This window comes from Symphalangus syndactylus, chromosome 12 (assembly GCF_028878055.3).
Source record: "Symphalangus syndactylus isolate Jambi chromosome 12, NHGRI_mSymSyn1-v2.1_pri, whole genome shotgun sequence".
NCBI lineage: Eukaryota > Metazoa > Chordata > Mammalia > Primates > Hylobatidae > Symphalangus > Symphalangus syndactylus.
Window position 1 is genome coordinate 126,051,853 of NC_072441.2, and position 23,721 is coordinate 126,075,573.

A 23,721-nucleotide genomic window follows, 5' to 3' on the forward strand; every position below is an offset into this window, starting at 1 on the left:
AGCCGGGCATGCTGGCGGGTGCCTATAGTCCCAGATACTCGGGAGGCTGAGGCAGGAGAATGACATGAACCTGGGAGGTGGAGCTTGCAGTGAGCTGAGATCGCGCCACTGCACTCCAGTACAAGTAGGTAACATCCAGTCAAGATGAAGTAACCCTAACATCTGGTATGCCCTGCAAGTGAGTCTAACCATAATAATAGGTATCGTTTATTAAGCATCTACTCTCTGCTAGACACCATGTTAGGTGTCTTATAAATATTACCTTAATCTTTAAACACCTTATGTAGGATTACGTCTATTTTGCAGATAAGAAACTGGAAGCTTAACAAGGTTGGATAACTTGTTCACATCATATAACTAGCAGATGGTAAGAGTTAGGATTCAAACAAATGTGGCTATTTCCATTGCATCATCAGAGAGAAAAGTGTTCTAGTTACCTATTTTAGATCTAGACAAGTTATTTTCAAATTGGAATGTGGTTTGATCTTGATTATTGAAAAGATTTTAGATTTTCAATGACCACAAATCCGAAATAATAACACTATCTGGTAATCATACATTCTCCTATCAATTTTTCTTATGCCACACTCACCTTGCCCCCTATCCGGACCTGAGCCTGAAGTTTGGCTAACTTTTCTTGATTCATGCTGTTGGTAAATCTAGGGGGGGAAAAATAGATTTGTTAAAGTCACTCTTTTGCCGAAATTAACAAACTGTTTATGCAACAGTACCTTCTGGTTCACTGAGCTTGTAGTATGCATCAACACCATGACCATATTAATACTGTCTATATTCTTAATAAACATTAATAACTTGTTCTAGCTTCATAAACCAGGTATTTTTAAAAATCAAAATTAAATTACCATGAGGGAATCAAATATACAAACAGAAAATAGAATGGGATTCAAAGTCACCTATTCGAAGATCCCTCCTTAAAACATGATTCAATCCTTTGGCATTCAGTTAAGCCTAACCAATTATGAAATCTCTGTAGGCAAGCCAGTTTTTTTCCCCCAAAGATTTTTACAGCAGAGAGCTGTTACCAAATGTTATTAGCAAAATCTTCAAGTAGATTTTTTTCCTCCCAAATCACATTCTGTATTTCTTATAAACCATAAAGATGACAAAAGGAAAAAAAAAGCTGAACAAAGAAGAAATTCAACAAAAGGCTGTCTAGCTGTCAAGATACCAAGTAGTCACGTCCTCTATTCAAGGTCAGATGGTATGTTAATAATGGGAAAAGAGAACCAGGTTTTCAGACATTTGGTGCTTCTGCAGCACTCTCCAGAGTTCATTCAATACCCTGCACTGATATAGTATGTTATACTTGTCAAGACATTGTTGCATACAGGGTAAAATGCTTCATTGCACAATTTAACAAAAACATATCTTTGCTACGGTAATAAATGCTGGGGGGGAGAGGAGACTCCTAAAACAAGCTTTTTAAAGCTAATCTTGATTTTGAAGATTCTAAAATTATAGTCATGAATCTAGTCTGGTCAGTGATATTCCCACTAAGAAAAAAACATTCTTAAGTTTATAATGGGTCATCACGTTCCGCATTACATAAACAAAGAAAAGCCAAATTCAGGCCCGGCTGGGTGGCTCACGCCTGTAATCCCAGCACTCTGGGAGGCCGAGGCGGGTGGATCACCTGAGGTCGGGAGTTCGAGGCCAGCCTGACCAACATGGAGAAACCCTGCCTTTACTAAAAATACAAAATTAGCCGGGTGTGGTGGCACATGCCTGTAATCCCAGCTACTCAGGAGGCTGAGGCAGGAGAATCGCTTGAACCCGGGCGGCGGAGATTGCGGTGAGCCGAGATCGTGCCATTGCACTCCAGCCTGAGCAACAAGAGCGAAACTGTCTCAAAAAAAAAAAAAGCCAAATTAAAAGTCTTGTTTTACTTGTTCTGTGGATCAACAAATCACTACTGAGATGTGAGGGAGGGAATAAGGGACTAGGTTGTTATCAAATCTTCTTTGGCCAATTCTCTAAACCCTGTATAGTCATCATTCACATGAAAAAAATAGTTTGCTTCATTTGAGAGATTAAAAAAAGGAGCATCAAAGACTATATAATTACTAACCATTTTGTACTTTGACACTGTCCTTAGGCAATAGCCTATATATATATCTCTTCTTTAAGGCTAATGTCCAGATCCCAAATAATATTTAGAATTTATGAATCTTCACTCTGCTCAGCACTGCATCACAATGCTGAAGCAGCTAAAAACACTTTTATAAGAGGAAGTGTGTTTAGAGTCCAAAACAAGAAGTCTTCAGTGTGTGCCAATCTTAGCTCTGCCATAGACTTAAATTTGATGACTTAAATCCCAATTCCTATGCTCAAATATCCACAGAAAAGGACCAACATTCACTTTTCTCAAAGGAATGTGGCCATGAGAGTGTACTGAACTAACAAAGAGCCTAAGGAATTTATTGCAAAAAAAAGGGGCTAAGGAAAAACATTAGACCTAGATACTGGGTAAACCCTTTGGGATTCTTCTGCATTTTGAAGTAACAATTCCCAAGACAAGAGACAGAGGTTGGGATGCCAAGACAAAGTCTTGACTTGTTTGAAATAAAAGCAAGAACAAAATTAACTCTTCAAATCAAGGTATAGATGAAAGAACAGATTCCATTCCAGGTGGTCAGGACAACAGAATTGAGAAATTTTGTTCCCAAGGAGTATCTCAGAGAAAAATGATTTTAGGGAGACTGAGAGCTCAAGGCAGTAGGAGAGGAACAAGAGTAGTCTTTTGTTTCTTGGCAAGTTGTGGTGTGTGGAATTCAAGTAGGAAAGAGGACTGGACTCAGTCTATGAGATGTCAAGCTCAGAATCTGGAGTAGACCTCCAAGATCACCTGGTTTAATTCTCTATTCTCAATCAACCTCTACTTTATTGCACCCATCATTCATATCTGTGATGTCATCTCAACACCTGCTAGCAGCAGCAAAGTATAAATTACAAACAAAACAGTTCCCTCCCTCCCATCTTAATAGATGAGGAAATAAGGGCCCAGAAGGGAGAAGTCCCTTCCTAGGCCCAAAAGGGAGAAGTAACTTCCTAAAGCCACATGATTAATGAGTTCTTCCTTGGGGATCTCAGGATCTTTTAGCACTGTTCTCAAAGACTCAAGAAAGGGTGTAAACAGGTTTATCTATATTTATTAAGTGCCTAAGTTAGAAGCATTGTGGTAGGCACTTTCACATACATCATGTTTACACAGAGATAAAAATAATTGCAACCTTGAGTCCTGACTTTTTCTTATGCAGGGTTTCTCTAAGACAAGCGCAGGCTTTGGAATCAGAAAGACCAAGGTTCTACCACTTGGAAAAGGTATTTTTCTTCTCTGAACTTGTATTCCTCCTGCATTTGGAAAGGTGTAACACCACGTACTTCACAGGGTTGTTTTGAGGGTTAAAACATTATCAATCACAGGGAATGGTTCACAGAAGATACACAGTTACTGGTAACTATTGTTACCATTCCCGAGGGGACAACTATGGTAAACTGCAAGAATGTGGGAACGGAAGTTGAAACCGCCATTCACTAGCTGTGCAACACTGAGCCTGTCGGTCAGCAGGCAGTGGGAGGGGGGTTATAAATATGGGCAAGGGACGGCGACTTGTAAACAAACATTGCCATTACAAGGTGAAGAGCGCTGCAACTGAGTTCGGTTCCCTGGACTCAAGGGCGGGAAGTGGTAACTTCAGCTTCCCTATCTGTAGACTGGGAGCATCAAATGAGATGACAACAGAGAGCCTGTATAAAGCTCAAAGCACACAACACTACAGTTGTGAACGAGGAGTAATGGGACAGAGGAGGGGCGGCCACCCGCCTCCTGGGACAGGGTCTGGGCGGCAACAGCGCGGGCCCGCTCGCTCTCACAGGGGGCAGTGGTGCTGGGGACCTTCCCACAGGTGCCGACCCCCAGCTGCGCCGCCGGTAATCGACAGGCCAAGCCAGCCGCCTCCGCCCCCACTCGCGGCACCACGGCGGAAGTGGCAGCCTGAGCGGTTGGCGGGTGTCGGCAGGAGAGGGCGGGGGGAGACCGTGCGCAGCGGCCTATGGCCGGGAAGTGGCGGGACCGCCGGGGGTCTCACCTGAAGCAGGGAGGGTCCTCCAACACCAGCACGCGGCAAGAGCAAGATGGCTGCCTCAGCCGAGACAGAGAAAGACGACGGCTGCGGCGGCGGCGGCGGCGGCAGCGGGAGCAGGTCCACGTGATACAGCCGACCCCGCCTCTCCCTCTCCGGGGCAGCCTATCCCGGGAGCGCACATCTGAACTCCAACGCCCCGCCTGCTTTGCGCATCCCTCTAGTGCTAGTGGCGGCAGGTGCAGGTGGCCGCGCGGCATCCTGGGGCTTGCAGTCTCCCGAGCGTTCCATTGTGTCCCTGCCTACAATTTTAGGGAAACGAATAAAAAGGTGGTCGGTATGTTTTTGTTTGGGTGTGTACTTTTATTAGGTCGCTTTTTCGCTACGCATGAAATACGGACTTTAGGACTCAACTAGTACCAAGAAGAAAAAGACCGGACATTTTCACCTGTTTGTTATACAGCGAAGGGGAAAAATTGGGAAGAAATCCTCAAGCTACAAGAAAAATAACCAGAAGAAGCTTTACACTTTAGCCTGCAGTGACTTCTATCCTGGTGTCCTAAGTCCACCTAAGTCAGTTTTGCAATAAGAGGTCCCAAGTTTGGTTTTCTCGGAGCTTGCATCAGTTGGTTGCATCATCCCTGAGTAGAAGATTTGCGGTTGCAAGGAAAAATAAGGTACAGAGCTTCTCCAGCGGGAAACTTCATGTCTGCACGGCACGAGCCCACGCACCGCAGAACAGGCTTGCCAGGTCTCCTCAGAGACCCTCGCAGGAACCTAACAATGAAATCCAGTTGTCCAGTCTTTATTTGTGGAGGGGTAAGGAGAATCCGAGGCCAGTAGGCAATCCGCCCACTGTTGGGAACGACTGACCTCACGAATCAATAATTTGCTTTTGACTAGGAAGTGCAGCGGTTCTTGGGGGGAGGGGCTGGACTGGATGGCGGACGCGAGCAGCAACGGTTCTCCCGAACCTCTCCCCCGCCCCTACTATCTTGGCCTACATTTTCCCGCTCCGTCCCGGGACCCGGACACCCAGAATCCACGGAAAGCAACTGGCTCTCGAGAACAGCTCTCATACCCTTCTACGTGATCTGCACCTTTAAACTCACTCCATCCCAAACCGGACCCCGGAGGCACCACCCACATCCGTCTAACATCACTTCCTTCAGAGTTTGAAAAAAAAAAATCTGGGAAGGAGAGGGGTTGTGCTGAGCCGCGCTCGGCGAACGGTGTGGACCATCTGCTGGGACTCCGGCCCTGCGTCCGCTCAGCCCCGTGGCCCCGCGCACCTACTGCCATGGAGACGCGGCCTCGTCTCGGGGCCACCTGTTTGCTGGGCTTCAGTTTCCTGCTCCTCGTCATCTCTTCTGATGGACATAATGGGCTTGGAAAGGGTCAGACCGCGTTCTTATCTTCTCTTTACTGATCCTGGGCCCCAGCCCAGTATAACCTCTTCTTGCCCTAGCACCGTTCCCCTCCCGTACTATCTCTTAGGCCACTCCAGATTTCTTTTTATCTTCCCCAACCGCTCCTGGAGTTTGAAGATTTCTTGGGGTAGAGAGTAGCGGGTCTGGGGAATGGAGAAGCTGTACTTGAGGCCTCTCTAAATTATTGGATTGTGGGGAAGGAATGGCCCGTAAATTAACGAAATCATGTTTAAGAGCCCGGCATTAGTGCCTAGCACTTGGGAGGTCCTGAGGAACGGTCACCTTCCCACTTGGGAGAAATAGAGCCGTTGGGGACCTGCATATGCAGAGAACCCTGTTCTGGGTCTGAAGATTTCTCTCCTTACCTCTTCCGCGAAGAGCTAGGTTACTGCCACTTGTTTGCCTTTGGGAGACAGCACCTGCATCCCAGGTAGCTGTATCTAGTGCATAAGAAGGGCCAAGTGAAGGGTAGAAGGTCTGCTGTTTTAGGGTCCCCAACAGTTGTCCTTGCTGTGGTTCAGCGAAGTTTTTTTGTAAGTGAGCGATCAGCGGTTATGAATGGAGGTTAGAAGGTGTGGCCCCCTACTCCATCCATTACCTACATCTCTATTCTAAGTTTTAACACCTCTCTCCTCATCAGCCCTTACTTAGATGAAAGTTGAATTGACAGTCTGTGAACTCAGAGTTGATGCTTTTCTAAGTAGATGAATTGTAGCATGGATCCCAACCCCTCTTCCATTTTTTTTTTCACTGACCTTACTGTATGGAATGATTCTGCTGCAATCCTTCTGTTTTTGTTTTCTCTTATCCTCTCTATTTTCACATCTATTGGTGAGTAATAAGATTGGGTGGGCATTCATTTTGCCTGAATGCAATCATTCCTTCATTCCGTAAATAATTTTTGATCACCTCCTATATTTCAGGCACTGTCCTAGGCACTAGGGATATAGCTGTAAACAGGACAGACAAGGTTCCTACTCTCGTGGAACTAATATTCATGTCAGAGAGACAGAGTAGACTCATGAACAAATTAATAAGACAGTTTCAACTAGGAACAAGTGCTGGGAAAACAAGACTGTGATGGAATAGGAAGTAGAAGGGCTGGGGAGGTTGCGGGAGCTGGCATCACTTGAATTATGAAGGTCAGGAGAAGCTTTTTGGAGAAGGTGATATGTGGGTTTCCATCTCAGTGATGAAACTGCATGACAAATCCTGTTAGGCCAGAAGTTTTAAATACTAACAATCCCATTTTAAAACAGACTACTGTTTTTTTTGTTGTTTTGTTTTTTAGACGGAGTCTCGCACTGTTGCCCGGGCTGGAGTCCAGTGGCATGATCTCGGCCCACTGCAACCTCCGCCTCCTGGGTTCAAGCGATTCTCCTGCCTTAGCCTCCCAAGTAGCTGGGATTACAGGTGCCCGCCACCACGCCTGGCTAATTTTTTGTATTTTTAGTAGAGACGGGGTTTCACTATGTTGGCCAGGCTGGTCTCGAATTCCTGACCTCATGATCTGCCCGCCTCGGCCTCCCAAAGTGCTGGGATTACAAGCGTGAGCCACTGTGCCCAGCCAGCTACTGTATATTTAAAGTAAAATTGTAAGTACTGAGAGTAACAGTAGAGTAGAGTGTTAGGTACGTGGGTTTAGATCTGAGTTTTTTCTTTGTTGTTTTTTCTGTTTGTTTGCTTTTGTTTTTGAGACGGAGTCTCACTCTGCCAGGCTGGAGTGGAGTGGTGCGATCTCGGCTCACTGCAACCTCTGCCTTCCGGGTTCAAATGATTCTCCTGCTTCAGCCTCCCGAGTAGCTGGGACTACAGGCATGTGCCACTATGCCCAGCTAATTTTTTTTATTTTTTATTTTTTTGTATTTTTAGCAGAGATGGAGTTTCACCATGTTGGCCAGGCTGATCTCAAACTCCTGATCTCAGGTGATCCTCCCTCCTTGGCCTCCCAAAGTGTTGGGATTATAGGCGTGAGCCACTGCGCCAGGCCTAGATCGGAGTTTTAATTTCTTCTGCCACTCACTAGCCGAGTAGCCTTGGGCAAGTTTCTTAACTCTCAAAGCCTCAGTTCCTCATCTGCAAAATGGGCATCATAACTACCTCAGACACTCAACAAATAATTTACTCTGTTCAAGTTACTGTGTTAGGTATAGGTAATACCTTGGAATCAGGTATTTTGTATCTTTATTCCTTGTTAGATGTTAAGCTTTGTGTGGTTGTTCCAGTTACCATTGTTGTGTAATAAATCACTCCAAAATTTAGTGGGCATGAAGAAATCATTTTATTATGCTCACAATTGTGTGAGTAAGGAATTCAAACATGGCACACTGGGAAAGGCTTGTCCCTGTTCTATGATGACTGGGGCCTTGGCTAAGCTGGTTACCTCTCCATGTGATCTTTCTGCATGGGCTACTATGGGTTTCCTCACAGTAGCTTTATGGGAGGCTGGATTCCAAGAGTGAGTGCCATAAGAGAACAAGGTAGAAATGCATGGCATTTTTGTCACCTAGCCTTACAAGGCACATAGCATCACTTCCACAGTACCCTGTAGGGGCAGATTCAAGGTAATGGAATATTAGGACCCCCACCCTCACCCCCAGTGGGAGGTATGTTGAGGTCACATTGTAAGAAGGGCATATCTGCCACAGTGAACTAGGACTATTTCTGTCTTGTTCATGCTCAGGAATATTTGTTGAAAGAGGAAATGAATGATAAACATGATAATTGTGATTCCTGTCCTTTTTTAGCTTGCAGTCTGGTAAGGTACCAAGACAAGTAAGCAGACAGTTACATGGCAGCATGATGTGTGCTTTGAGCAGGGAAATACCAGGTAGCTGCAGGAGCACATAGAAGGGGAGCTTAGGGCAGTGGGGCTGGGTTGGGAGGATTCAATCAAAAAACAAAAGGCACTTAATATTGTGTCACTTAGAAAATATTTAATAAATATTAACCAGTATTATTTCCTCCCATGGAAATAATAATAATAATCCCTAAAAGGAATTAATACTATTTCAAACTTTTGTTTTATGTATCTCTTGGGTATGGATTCTTGGGAAGTAGATTATACCCCACTTACCCTACCTCCTAAAAAAGTGCTACCTGAGGCAATCGTTGCTGAAAGTCTTAATGAGATGGATTTCTTCCCAGATGTTTAGCTCTATCTCTTTCCGGACAATGGCCTGGTGGTTTGCAGAGAGGAAAGACTGAATGATCTCTACTGTTTTCATTAAGAAGAAGCAGCACAGTGATGTGGACTTAGCACTAAATAGAAATTAGGAGGCCCAGGCTGGGCACGGTGGCTCACGCCTGTTATCCCAGCACTTTGAGAGGCTGAGGCAGGTCGATCACCTGAGGTCAGGAGTTCGAGACTAGCCTGGCCAACGTGGTGAAACCCCATCTCTACTAAAAAAAATACAAAAATTAGCCAGGCGTGGTGGCACACGCCTGTAATCCTAGCTACTTGGGAGGCTGAGGCAGGAGAATTGCTTGAACCTGGGAGGCGGAGGTTGCAGTGAGCCGAGATAGTGCCACTGCACTCCAGCCTGGGCAACAGAGTGATACTCTGTCTCAAAAAAAAAAAAAAAATAAGAAATTAGGAGGCCTGGATTTTAATCCTGGTCAGGCCATTTAGTTCTGGTCCTACGTGACAACCAATTAGTCAATGAGAGAGTTGGACTAGAAGTACTTCCTAAGATCTCTTCCAGCTCTAACATTCTATAGAGTTCCAAAATAATTACTTGTTCTCCATGGACTAAAAATTTGGAATACATCACCCATGGGGAGAAGTAGTGACCAATATTTACTGTACATTTACTATCCTCCAGGTGCTGTTGTGTGCATTTTTCATGTATTGACTAAGCCTCATAATAACCCTATGAGATGGATAATGTTTTTATCATTATCCCCACTTCACAGATGAAAAAACCTCAAATGAGGCACAGGAGTCCAGTGGACTAGCTGGAATACAAATCCCAGAGCCAGTTCCCTTAACCAGCATACCATTTCAGTCTCTCAGTGCAGAAACTCCTCTAAAGTTTAAAGGAGAAACTAGAAAGCTGTCATTGGGAGTGGTTCTTGTGCTCTTCTGCCTGAAACAAAAATGGATAACTTTGTCAAGTCTCTGGAATAAAAATTTGGCACTAACACATATGATGTGTGTTTACCTCCCACACAGTGTTCTACTCACATTCACAACAGCCTGTGGGATACATGTTTTTGTTAGCCATATTTTGCATTTATGAAAATGGTAAGTGGCTGAACAAGAATTCTAATGCAGGTCTGTTTGACTGAGACAATCAATATTTAGCCACTATGTTTTATGTCTCAGGTACAGTGTTCCCTGTTTGAGAGGCTTGGCTGCCAGCTCTGATGCTTCACCTTTTGTTATTTAGGTTTCATCAGCTAGGAGGGGTGGATAATACTTTTCAGATGTCTTTAGCTTACATTCATTAAAACAATTTTTGGATGAAGGGATTGAAAATTCTGATGGAATGCTGCGTTTAGAAATGGTTGCTTTTCTTTCTTTTTGTAAAAATTAATGTTATAGGGTAAGTGCTGCTGATGTGGGAGACTTTACTTTGCAGATAACTGGCATAAATTAAATGGCTATACAGGTGACACTTTAGGAAATTGGACTGCCTTCAGATGTTCCATGTTGGCACGGGTGGGAGTGTTAGTGGTGCTGGGGAATAGATGTTTTTAGTAACAAGGTAAACACTGTACCTTTTAAACATCTTTTTGAGGGGGAAACGAAAAGCCCAGGTTTTCCAGATCTGAAGTTGGTGTTCCCATTCTGCTTTGGTGAAGCTTCATTCATTTGTTCATTTAATCTTTGCTAGAGAGGCAGTAAAGTGTGGTGAATGGTTGTTAACTACAGACCCTGGAACCCAACCACCTAGATTCTAGTCCCCCTCTGCCACTTACTGGCAACATAACCTTGGGCAAGCTGTTTCAGTTCAGCTTCCTTATTTATAAAGGGATAATTAGAGTTTCTACCTCATAAAGTTATTGTGAGGATTAAATAAGTTAATACATATAAAAGCATTTAAGTACCTGGCACATAATAAATTTCATGTGTTAGTCATTAATATTGTTATTATAATATAATTATTACATAAAATAAGCACTTAGGCTGGGTGCAGTGGCTCATGCCTATAATCCTAGCACTTTGGGAGGCCAAGGCGGGCAGATTGCTTGAGGCCAGGAGTTCAAAACCAGCATGGGCAACATAGCAAGATCCTATCTCTACCCGCCCCCCAAAAAAAATGCAATTGCTTAATAAGTGATGGTGGTGATTATTACTATTATAAAAAGTTCCAATGTAAATTTTAATATAAATTCTCAAGGACATTTTGTACATGCAGTAGACTATTTTGTCGTTGTTGTTGTTGTTGAGACAGTCTTGCTCTGTTGCCTAGGATGGAGTGCAGTGACGCAATCTCGGCTCACTGCAACCTTCCCCTCCCGGGTTCAAGCGATTCTCTTGCCTCAGCCTCCCAAGTAGTTGGGATTACAGGCACCTGCCACCACACCTGGCTAATTTTTGTAGAGTAGAGACAGGGTTTCACTGTGTTGACCAGGCTGGTCTCAAACTCCTGACCTTGTGATCCACCCGCCTCGGCCTCCCAAAGGCTTGAGCCACCGCGCCCAGCCACAGTGGACTATTTTCATGTTACACCTCTAGACTTACTCTAGGGATATTGCAGCAGAACAGCTTGGGAAGTATTGGAGTATTAGAAAAGAATGCTAATTAGGAGTCAGGAGACTTAAATTTTGGTTGTGGTCTACCTTGGAGTGTTGGATAACTTCTTTTCTAGGCCTCAGTAAAATAAGAAGGTTAGACTAAATCTCTAGTGTTGTGACTCTTTAAATTTATTAAAGTTAAATAAAAGTAAAAATTGAGCTCAGCTGGATTGTCCACATTTCAATCGTTCTGTGGCCACATGTGGCTAGTGACTACCATATTGAACAGCTCATTGCAGTAAGTTCTACTTTACAGTGCTGTTCTAGGTCTCTATTAGTAATAACCTTACATGATTGTAAGGTTTGACATCTAGCTTCTGAGTGGCCTGGGTACATGGAGAATTTATTTATTTATTTATTTATTTATTTTTTTATTTTATTTTATTTTTTTTTTGGAGACAGAGTCTCGCTCTGTCGCCCAGGCTGGAGTGCAGTGGCGTGATCTTGGCTCACTGCAAGCTCCGCCTCCCGGGTTCACGCCATTCTCCTGCCTCAGCCTCCTGAGTAGCTGGGACTACAGGTGCCTGCCACCATGCCCGGCTAATTTTTTTTTGTATTTTTAGCGGAGACGGGGTTTCACTGTGTTAGCCAGGATGTTCTCGATCTCCTGACCTCGTGATCCGCCCGCCTCGGCCTCCCAAAGTGCTGGGATTACAGGCGTGAGCCACCACGCACGGCCCCAAAATTTTTTGAAAGAATTGTATGTATTTGATCTAATTTTTCTCCTTGGACTGTCTTGGTCATGCTCTAATCATGCTTTCATCCTCACTGTAAATGGCAGCTCCATCCTTCTACTTGTCCAGGCCAAAAACCTTAGAGTGATCCTTGACTTCTCTTTTTGCTCTCATATCCCATATCCATAGCAAAATCCTGCTAACTTTGCCTTTGAAATAAGTCCAGAACGTATTGGTATCTTACCCCTCTACCACCCCAGCTGGTCCAGACCACTATCATCTCTTGCCTGAATTATTGCAGTAGCTTCTTTATTAGTCTCCTTGCTTTTGCCTTGCTCCCCTGTATTAGTTTGCTAAGGCTACAGTAACAAAGTACCACAAACTGTGTCTTTTTTTTTTTTTTTTTGAGACAGAGTCTTGCTCTGTCACCCAGGCTGGAGTGCAGTGAGGCAATCACAGCTCACTACAGCCTTGAACCCCTAGGCTCAATCGATTCTCCTGCCTGTGCCTCCCAAGTAGCTAGGACTACAGGCATGCACCACTACACCTGGCTAATTTTTCTGTTTTTTTATAGAGACGGGGTCTCACTATGTTGCCCAGGCTAGTCTCAAACTCCTGGGCTCAAGTGCTCCTCTCACCTCAGCTTCCCAGAGTGCTGGGATTACAGGCATGAGCCACCATCCCCAGTCCAAACGGTGTCTTAAACAACAGAAGTTTATTGTCTCACAGTTCTGGAGGCTAGGAGTCCAAAATCAAGGTGTCAGCAGGATTGTTTTTTCTGAGGGCTGTGAGGGAAGGATGGAAAAATCTCTCAGCTTATCTAAAAATGTGTATTTTGCTCTTATTTTTGAAAGATAGTTTTGCTGGGTACAAAATTCTAGGTTTAGAGTTATTTTCTTTCAGTATTTCAAAGATGATATTCTGCTGTCTTCTGATTTCTGTTGTTCCTGTCAGTCTAATCATTGATCTTTTGTAGGAAATATGTCATTTCTCAGCGGGTCTGGTGGCTCACACCTGTAATACCAGCACTCTGTAGGAGGTTGAGGCAGGCGGATCACCTGAAGTCAGGGGTTTGAGACCAGCGTGGCCAACATGATGAAACCCTGTCTCTACTCAAATACAAAAATTAGCCAGGCATGGTGGCAGGCGCCTGTAATCCCAACTACTCGGGAGGCTGAGGCAGGAAAATTGCTTGAACCCAGAAGGTAGAGGTTGTGGTGAGCCGAGATCACGCCACTGCACTCCAGCTTGGATGACAGAGCCAGAGTTCGTCTCAAAAAAAAAAAAAGTCACTTCTCTTTGAGTGCTTTTAAGATCTTCCCAGTGTTTTTGTTGCTCTGCAGTTTCAACATTTAAATGTTTGTTTTTATAATTTATCCCAGTTAATACATATTATGAAGGAATCTGTAGATTCATGGTTGTATTTTGTTTATTTTTGAGATAGGATCTCTCTGCCACCCAGGAGTGCAGTGGCACAATCATTGCTCACTGCACCCTCAAACTTCTGGGCTCAAACAATCCTTCCACCGCAGCTTCCCAAGTAGTTGGGACTACAGGCACATGCCAGTGTGCCTGGCTTTTAATTTTTTGTAGAGACAAGATCTCTCTGTGTTGCCCAGGCGGGTTTCCAACTCCTGGACTCAAGTGATCATTCTGCCTTGGCTTCCCAAAATGCTAAGATTATAGGTATGAGCCACTGTGCCTGGCCATATTAATGTTTTATCTTGTTCTTGAAAATGCTCGGCCATTATCTCTTCAAGTATGCCTAAAAAAAAAAAAAAAAAAAGACAGTTTCCTCTGTTGCCCAGGCTGGAGTGCAATGGCACAATCTCAGCTCACTGCAGCCTCCACCTCCCAGGCTCAAGTGATTCTTGTACCTCAGCCTCCCAAGTAGCTGGGACTACAGGTGTGTGCCACCATGCCTGGCTAATTTTTGTGTTTTTAGTAGAGAAGAAGTTTCACCATGTTGGCCAGGCTGGTCTTGAACTCCTGGCCTCAAGTGATCTGTCTGCCTTGGCCTCCCAAAGTGCTGGGATTACAGGCGTGAGCCACCATGCCCTGCCTTCAAATATGTCTTTTTCCTTCACCCTTTCATTCTGAGACTCCAAATTTATGTGTATTAGACTTTCACAATCTATTCTGTATCTCTTGGCCTCTCCATAACTTTCATCTCCTGTCTCTTTGTGTTGCATCCTGAATAACTTTTTCTGATCTATGCCTCTGCCTGCCTCTAATTTGCTGTTTTAACTTATCCATTGCATTTTTAAAAATTGATACTTTACGGCTGGGCGCAGTGGCTCACGCCGGTAATCTCAGCACTTTGGGAGGCTGAGGTGGGCAGATCACGAGGTCAGGAGTTCGAGACTGGCCTGACCAACATGGTGAAACCCCATCTCTACTAAGAATACAAAAATTAGCCAAGCGTGGTGGCACGTGCCTGTAATCCTGGCTACTCGGGAGGCTGGGGCAGGAAAATCGCTTGAATCTGGGAGGCAGAGGTTGCAGTGAGCCGAGGTCACGCCACTGCACTCCAGCCTGGGCGACGGCGAGACTCCATCTCAAAAAAAAAAAATTGATACTTTATTTTTGGAGCATCTTTAGGTCTATAGAAAAATTGAGCAGAAAATACAGGGTTCTCAGTGAGAACACATGGACACAGGAAGGGGAACATCACACACCGGGGCCTGTTGTGGGGTGGGGGGAGGGGGAGGGATAGCAATAGGAGATATACCTAATGTTAAATGACGAATTAACGGGTGCAGCACACCAACATGGCACATGTATACATATGTGACTAACCTGCACGTTGTGCACATGTACCCTAAAACTTAAAGTATAATTGAAAAAAAAGAAAATACAGGGTTCTCCTATATTCCCTTCCCTCTGTCCCTCCCTCCCCCAACTTCTAGTAACATCTGGCATTTATGTGGTAAATTTGTTACGATTGATGAACCAATATTGATACATTATTATTAACTAAAGTTCCTAGTTTACATTCGGGTTCATTCTTGGTATTGTACATTCTGTGTGTTTTCACAAATGTATAACAACATATATATTCGTTTGCTAGGACTGCCATAACAAATACACAGACTAACTGTCTTAAACAACAGAAGTTTATTTTCTTACAGTTCTGGAGGCTAGAAGTCCAAGATGAAGGTCTTGGTAGGGTTGGTTTCTTCTTCTGGATGGCTGTCTTCTATGTCTTCACATGATCTTCCCTTTAAGTTTGTCTGTGTCCTGATCTCCTCTTCTCATAAGGATTAGGGCCCACCCCAATGACCTCATTTTACCTCAGCTACCTCTTTAAAGACTTTAAGATATGAACTTTGGAGTGGGGCGGAGGACACATGGAGGCCATAACAGTATGTATCCACCATTACAGTTTCATATAGAATAGTTTCACTGTTACAAAAATATCCTGAGCTCCACGTATTCATCTCTCTCCCCCAGAATCCCTGTTAACCACTGATCTGTTTACTATCTCCATAATTTTGCTTTTTCCAATGTCATGTAATTGGAATTATGTAGTATATAGCCTTTTCAAAATGCTTTTTCCACTTAGTATATATTTAAGGTTCTTCAATGTCTTTTCATGGCTTGATTACTCCTTTCATCACTGCATATTCATTCACTTTGTATTTCAACAAAACTGTATTTTTAATTTCTAGAAGTTCTACTTGATGACTTCACAGATTTGACTTTTTTTTTTTTTTTTGAGACAGAGTCTTGCTCTGTCACCCAGGCTGGAGTGTGGTGGCGTGATCTCAACTCACTGTAAACTCTGCCTGCCAGGTTCAAGCAATTCTCCTACTTCAGCCTCCCAAGTAGCTGGGACTACAGCCTTGCACCACGGCACCTGGCTAATTTTTTGTATTGTAGTAGAGACAGGGTTTCACCATGTTGCCCAGGATGGTCTCGAACTCCTGAGCTCAGACAATCCATCCACCTCGGCCTCCCAAAGTGCTAGGATTACAGACATGAGCCACCACACCTGGCCAGATTTGACTGTTTATTTTGCATGCTGCATGCCTGTTTTTGTGATTTCATGTGTTATTTCTTTAAACATTTCATGCATAGTTATTTCTGTATTTTGTGGCTGATAATATCTGAATTCCTCAGGGATCAAAATCTGTTTGTTGCTTCTGTTGTTGTGGTGACTTCTTTTCTTACATTTTTGGTGATCCGTGATTGTGAGCTCATAATGGTGGTTCTTCTTCATTGGCTATCCTGGAGGCCTAAAGTGGAGAATCTTTTCCTCCAGAAAGTTTTGGCATTTGATTCATCTGAAAACCAGGGGGTACCACTCACGTGGAATCACTTCAGTCTCTTTTGAGGGTTGTATTAATGTGGGAGTTTCAGATTCATCTCCATTTTGCCATATCATAATGGACGCTTGCGTTCAGGGCAGCCTCACTTACTTGTTGCTCATAGGTTTTAGCTTGCTTTGTGTTTATGGAGGGGTTCTGTCATTACTGAGTCTAGTGAGCACATTCTGAAAGTCCATTTTATCTAGGATTTCATTGTTTTGTAGGTGTATATCCCTTCAGACTGTCTAGTTGGACATCTTGCCAAAACAGGATTCAGTTGCCTGAGTTTAGATATTGACCAATAGAATGATGGTGATCATGTTAGACACCTTCCAGTTCTCCTGGGCATCCTCTCAATTTCATTCTCGATCACTCACTCTTCAGAATCAAATCTTGAGCCTTAGGCAAGTGACAGCATCTCATGCTGTTGGGAATGAAAAGTGAGGATGGTTAGTTTCGATACTGCCTGCATGTGCTAATCTGGATGACCTTTAGTTTCCCTGTGGTAGCACTGATGAAAATTAGATTTGAATTTATTTCTGAGAAGAAAAATCTGAAAGATGAGTGTGGTAAACCAAAATGGCACACGATTGCAATTTAAATCTCAGCTTGGCCATTTAGCAGTTATGTGACCAGTACAGATGATGTAACTTCTCTGAGCCTCAGAAGTCTCAATCGTATAGAATAACAAAAGCTACTACTTACTGATCATTTACAATATGCTAAGCACTATGCTAAGTTTTTGCATATATTTCTTATTTAATATTCAGTAACCTTATGAGATGTAATTATTATGCCTCTTTTAAAGATGAGAAAACTGAAGCATACAGAGATTAAGTAAAACTGGGTTATTAATAAGGCCAAATTTAAATGAAATAACACATGTGGTGTGTCCACATATAAGGTGGTCAGTAAATAGCAGCTAGCATTATGATCACTAATAATTTTTGGATATAAAATTCTTTTATGTGATGTGATCTAAATAAGATTCATTTGCTCAACAAATATTTTATGGAGCACTTACTGTGGCCATGTATACTGCTAAATGCTAAGGAAACAGAGAGGAATAAGAAAGATATGGTCCAGAGATGGACACATAAACATTTACAAGTCAGCCTGGGGAGTGCTGTGATGGGGTAAGAATAGGGTGCTTTGGGAGTCAGGGAAGATATACCAGAAGAAATGCCCTCTAGGCTTATACCTGAAGAATGAGTTGGAGGTGAGGGACAGAAGGAATTGCACAGGTAGTAGTAATTGTGAAAGCCTGGAGGGGAGAGAGTGCGTGCTACTCTCATTTAAAGAAGTGAAAGGGTCGGGTGCGGTGGCTCATGCCTGTAATCCCGGCACTTTGGAAGGCTGAGGAGGCTGGCAGATCACCTGAGCTCAGGAGTTCGAGACCAGCCTGGCCAACATGGCGAAACCCTGTCTCTACTAAAAATACAAAAATTACTGTCCGGGCACAGTGGCTCACGCCTGTAATCCCAGCAGTTTGGGAGGCTGAGGCGGGCAAATCACCTGAGGTCGGGAGTTCAAAACCAGCCTGACCAATATGGAGAAACCCTGTCTTTACAAAAAGTACAGAATTAGCCAGGCTTCGTGGTGCATGCCTGTAATCCCAGCTACTTGGGAGACTGAGGCAGGACAATCGCTTGAACCCAGGAGGTGGAGGTTGCGGTGAGCCGAGATCGCGCCATTGCACTCCAGCCTGGGCAACAGGAGCAAAACTCCGTCTCCAAAAGAAAAAAAAAAAATTAGCCAGGCGTGGTGGCAGGCGCCTGTAATTCCAGCTACTCAGGAGGCTGAGGCACAAGAATCGCTTGAACCTGGGAGGTGGAGGTTGCAGTGAGCCAAGATCATACCACTGCATTCTAGCCTGGGTGACAGAGAGACTCTATCTCAAAAACAAAAACAAAAAGTGAAAGTATAGGGTGTGTATATAAGATTTTAGGAAAAATGTGGAAAGTGAGGCTGGAGAGGTGGGCAGGTGCCATATTCTGAAAGGCTTTGTAAACCCTACTGCAAGAGTTGGACCTTTATCTTTAGGGCATTGGAAAGCCTTTGAAAGTTTTTTTGTTTTTGTTTTTTTCCTGGAGTAACATGATTTAGAAAGACCATTCTGTGCTATCCTACAAAACATGTTCAAGAGTTTCAAAAAATAAAATAGAAAGATTACTCTGGGTGAATTGTGGGAATAATAATCACAATAGCTTTAAATACTTACTTCATTTAATCCTTATACTAACACTTGGAGGTAGGTCTTATTGTCTTGCTTTTACAGATGAAGGAGGAAAATAAGAAAGAAATTGGGACTTGGAGAGCTTATTTCACTCACAAAAATTCACACATGTAATAGGAAGTGGAGTCATGGACCTAGGTCTTTCTGAATCTAAAGCTGTATTGCTGAATCACCTTCAATTGGTTATGATTTGTTATGACCTGCTTTATGTTTACTCTGTGGGAAATTCTCATTCATTCTTATAGTATTATTAGCATATTCTGTGATAGTTTACAAAGCATTTAACGTCATTTTTTAATTTAGCCTCCTTTGAAACTGTGAATTAGGTGGTGGTGTCTCCATTTTGCAGGTATGAAAACTGAGGCTTGAGGTATGGTCCCATACACCTATAAGGTGGTGGAGCTGGGACTTGAACATCAAGCTCTTGACAGAAGAAAACCTTCTTAGTGGGTATCTTGTGAACATGCACACTTCCTTCTTGGGAGTGTGCCCTTTGTTCATTGTGTGAATGCTTATAAAGTTCTTTCCTTCCAGGTTTTGGAGATCATATTCATTGGAGGACACTGGAAGATGGGAAGAAAGAAGCAGCTGCCAGGTACAAGACATGGTTTTAGGTCATTTATGGTGGTAAAACACTTTTCAGCTATCAACTTAACGTTAATTTCAGGTGAAGGGCTATACCAAGGCAGAGCAAGAACTGAATAGTTGCCTAATTACAACAACAGCAATAATATTGGCTAACATTTGTAGTTGAGCCTTGAACAACATGGGTTTTTTTTCTTTTTTTTTTTTTTAAGATGGAGTCTCGCTCTGTCGCCCAGGCTGGAGTGCAGTGGTGCGATCTCAGCTCACTGCAAGCTCCACCTCCCGGGTTCACACCATTCTCCTGCCTCAGCCTCCCAAGTAGCTGGGACTACAGGTGCCCGCCACCACGCCCGGCTAATTTTTTTGTATTTTTAGCAGAGACGGGGTTTCACTGTGTTAGCCAGGATGGTCTCGATCTCCTGACCTCGTGATCCGCCCGCCTCGGCCTCCCAAAGTGCTGGGATTACAGGCCTGAGCCACCGCGCCCAGCCTTTTTTTTCTTTTTTGAGACAGAGTCTTGCTCCATTACCCAGGCTGGAGTGCAGTGGTGCGATCTTCGTTCATTGCAACCTCCACCTCCCAGGTTCAGGTGATTCTTGTCAAGCCTCAGCCTCCCACGTAGCTGAGATTACAGGCATGTGGCACCATGCCCGGCTAATTTTTGTTGTTTTTAGTAGAGACGGGGTTTCACCATGTTGGCCAGGCTGGTCTTGAGCTCCCAACCTCAGGCGATCCGCCTGCCTCGGCCTCCCAAAGTGCTGGGATTACAGATGTGAGCCACCACGCCCAGCCAAACAACATGGGTTTGAACTGCACAGGTCCACTTATATGTGGATTTTTTTCAGTAATAAATGTATTGGAAAATGTTTTGGAGATTTCAAGCAGTTTGAAAAAACTTGCAGATGAACGGCATAGCCTAGAAACATCAAAAAACTTAAGAAAATGGTATGTTACAAGTGTATAAAATATATGTAGGTATTAGTCTATATTATCATTTACTACCATAAAACATATAGAAATCTACAAGTTAAAATTTATCAAAACTTCTGCACACTGGCTGGGTGCGGTGGCTCATGCCTGTAATCTTAGCACTTTGGTAGGTTGAGGCGGGCAGATCACTTGAGCCCAGGAGTTTGAGACCAATCTGGGCAACATGGTGAAACCCCTTCTCAACAAAAAATACCAGTTACTTGAGGGGGCTGAGGTGGGAGGATCAATTGAGCCTGGGAGTTTGAGGCTGCAGTGAGGTAAGACCATGCCACTGCACTGCAGCCTGGAAACAGAGTTAAGACCCTGTCTAAAAAGCTTCTGGCCAGGCATGATGGCTCACGCCTGTAATCTCAGCACTTTGGGAGGCTGAGGCGGGTGTTCAAGACCACCGTGGCCAACATGGTAAAACCCCGTCTCTACTAAAAATACAAAAATTACCTGGGCATGGTGGTGCGCGCCTGTAGTCTCAGCTACCAGGGGAGGCTGAGGCAGGAGAATCGCTTGAACTCGGGAGGCGGAGGTTGCAGTGAGCTAGATTGCACCACTGCACTCCAGTCTGGGAGACAGAGCGAGACTCTGTCTTAAAAAACAAAAATAAAAAATAAAAATAAAAATAAAAAAATAAAAAACTACTGCACACAAACACCTATAGACCACACATGGTGCCATTTGCAGAAGGGAGAAATGTAAACAAATGTAAAGATGCCATATTAAATCATAACTGCATAAAAATTAACTGTAGTGTATAACATGACTGAAATAATTTTGTGGCCACCTCCTGTTGCTTTGGAGGTGAACTCAAGTATTGTGAGTATCCACTTAAAATGCCATGCAACATTAATCTTCAGTGAGCAGTACGTCTCTCCAGTGTATCGCGTATCGCAGTATAACGTAGTTTCTCAGATGGGCGCAGTGGCTCACACCTATAATCCCAGCACTTTAGGAGGCCGAGGTGGGTGGATCACTTGAGGTTAGGAGTTCGACACCAGCCTGGCCAACATGGTGAAACCCTGTCTCTACTAAAAATACAAAAAACTTAGCTGGGCGTGGTGGGCACATGCCTGTAATCCCAGCTACTTGGGAGGCTGAGGCAGGAGAATCGTGTGAACCTGGGAGATGGAGTTGCAGTAAGCCAAGATCATGCCACTGCACTCCAGCCTGGGAGACAGAGCAAGACTTGGTCTCAAAAAAAAAAAAAAAAAAAAAGTAATCCCTTACAACTCTTGCATATTTTTCCTGGTATTTAGTATAATATCATAAACCTAGAAAATACCATGAAACCCATACAAGGTGCCATTGGTGATGCTGGAAGTGTTCCCAAGAAGCAGAGAATGCTCATGACATTACAAGAAAAAATTGAATTGCTTGATATGTACTGTAGACTGAGGTCTACAGAGGTAGTTGCTTGTCATTTCAAGATAAATGAACCCTTTTTCTTTTTTTTTTTGAGATGGTGTCTTGCTCTGGCCTTGCCAGATGAATCCATTTTGAGAGTCTGAGGCAGGAGGATTGCTTGAGCCCAGTAGATTGAGACCAGCCTGGGCAACAAAGTAAGACCCTGTTTCTACAAAAAAAAATTTTTTAAAAGGTAAATCCAGCGTAAGGACCAATTGTGTAAAAAAGAAAAAAAAGAAAATTCATGAAGTTGTCACTGTAGCTATGCCAACAGGCGCAAAAACCTTGCACTTTTTGCCAAATGCCTTTTTATGTGCATAATATGTAGCTTTTATGTGGGTACTATAAAAAGGCATACCTATTGACTCTAATATGATTTGAGAAAAAGCAAAGTCATTATATGGCAACTTAAAGCAAAAAGAAGGTGAAGGATCTAAAGCTGGAGTATTTAATGCCAACAAATGATGGTTTGCTGATTCTAGAAAGAGGTTTGGCTTAAAAAATGTCAAGATAGGCTGGGCGCAGTGATGCCCGTAATCCCAGCACTTTGGCAGTCCAAGGCGGGTGGATCATTTGAGGTCAAGAGTTTATGAGCAGCCTGGCCAACATGGTGAAACCCCGTCTCTACAAAAAATACAAAAACTATCCAGGTGGTAGTGGCCCATGCCTGTAATCCCAGCTACTTGGGAGGCTGAGGCAGGAGAATCGCTTGAGCCTGGGAGGCGGAGGTTGCATGAGCCAAGATCCCGCCACTGCACTCCAGCCTGGGTGACAGAGTGAGACCCTGTCTCAAAAAAAAAAAAAAAAAAAAACAAGATACAGGAGAAGCAGCTTATGCTGACCAAGAGGCAGCAGATGAATTCTCAGACACCATTAAGAAAATCATTAAAGAGAAAGGATATCTGCCTGAACAGGTGTTTAATGCAGATTAAGGTACCCTACTCTGGAAAAAAAAAAAAAAGCCACAAAGGACATTAATAGTAAGGAAGACCAACCTGGGCAACATGGGAAACTCTGTCTCTACAAAAATTAGCTGGGTGTGGTGGCACACACCTGTTATTCCTGCTACTCAGGAGTCTGAGGTGGGAGGATTGCTTGAGCCTGGAAGATTGAGGCTGCAGTTAGCCATGACTGCACCACTGAACTGTAGCCTGGGCAACAGAATAAGACCCTATTTCAGTTTTTAAAAAGGAAAAAAAAAATAGGAAGAGAAGCAAGTACCAACATTGAAGGCAAGAAGAGACAGGCTAACTCTACTGTTTTGTGCAAAAAAACCCAGCACTTTGGGAGGTAGAGGTGGGACGATTACCAGAGCCCAGGAGTTTGAGTCAGGTTTGTCATCAGAACTGCCCTTGTCTATAAAGCTGTTAATCTCCAGCCTCGAAGAGCAAAGATAAACACCAGCTGCCAGGTGTTAGGTTGTGCAATAAGAAGGCTTAGACAACAAGAACCCTTTTTCTGGATTGGTTCCATCAATGCTTTGTCCCTGAAGTCAGGAAGTACCTTGCCAGTAAGAGACTGCCTTTTAAAGTTCTTTTGATATTGGACAGTACTCTGGCCACCCAGAGCCCCATGAGTTCAACACCAAAGGCAAATAAAAAAGTCTATTTGTGGCCGGGCCCAGTGGCTCATACCTGTAATCCCAGCACTTTGGGAGGCCGAGGTGGGGGGTCACCTGAGGTCAGGAGTTCCAGACCAGCCTGACCAACATGGAGAAACCCTGTCTCTACTAGAAATACAAAATTCGCCGAGCGTGATGGCGCATGCCTGTAATCCCAGCTACTCAGGAGGCTGAGGCAGGAGAATTGCTTCAACCTGGGAGGTGGAGGTTGCAGTGAGCCGAGATCACGCCATTGCATTCCAGCCTGGGCAACAAGAGTGAAACGCTGTCTCAAAAAAAAAAAAAAAGTGGTCTATTTGCCTCCAAACACAATATTTAAATCAGCTACTACATCAGGGGGTGATAAGGACCTTTAAGGCTCATTACACACAGTACTCTATAGAAAACAGATTGTCAAAGCTATGGAAGATAACTGCAATAGAGAGAACATCATGAAAGTTTAGGAGGATTATACCATTGAAGATGCCATTGTTGTTATAGAAATAGCTGTGAAGACCATCAAGCCTAAAACAATAAATTCCTGCTGGATAAAACTGTGTCCAGATGTATACAAGACTTCACAGGGTTTATGACAGATAATCAAAATCATGAAAGATTGTGGATATGGCAAAAAAAGGTGACGGGTAAAGGGTTTT

General features: G+C 43.7%; 2 protein-coding genes across 6 annotated transcripts in view; one reads left to right on the forward strand and one right to left on the reverse strand.

Moving 5' to 3' along the window:
* The window catches only part of BTF3L4 (basic transcription factor 3 like 4), a 32,247-nt gene extending 27,848 nt beyond the window's left edge, over positions 1-4,399 (reverse strand). Inside the window, exons 1-2 of one of the 5 annotated variants that reach the window (XM_055254548.2) lie at positions 4,110-4,399; positions 593-659 (exon numbers count right to left, since the gene is read on the reverse strand). In XM_055254548.2, the coding sequence (XP_055110523.2) occupies positions 593-659; positions 4,110-4,363 (321 nt within the window). In that variant the 5' untranslated portion in view covers positions 4,364-4,399. Of the gene's footprint in view, positions 1-592; positions 660-1,746; positions 1,863-3,251; positions 3,334-4,109 lie in introns of those variants that run through there. The other 4 variants (XM_055254549.2, XM_055254550.2, XM_063627562.1 and 1 more) reach the window with 4 other exon arrangements.
* Positions 4,297-23,721, forward strand: part of TXNDC12 (thioredoxin domain containing 12) — a 36,038-nt gene continuing 16,613 nt past the window's right edge. The window contains exons 1-2 of the mRNA XM_055254552.2: positions 4,297-5,500; positions 19,030-19,090. Of these exons, the coding sequence (XP_055110527.1) occupies positions 5,404-5,500; positions 19,030-19,090 (158 nt within the window). The 5' untranslated portion in view covers positions 4,297-5,403. The remainder of the gene's footprint in view (positions 5,501-19,029; positions 19,091-23,721) is intronic.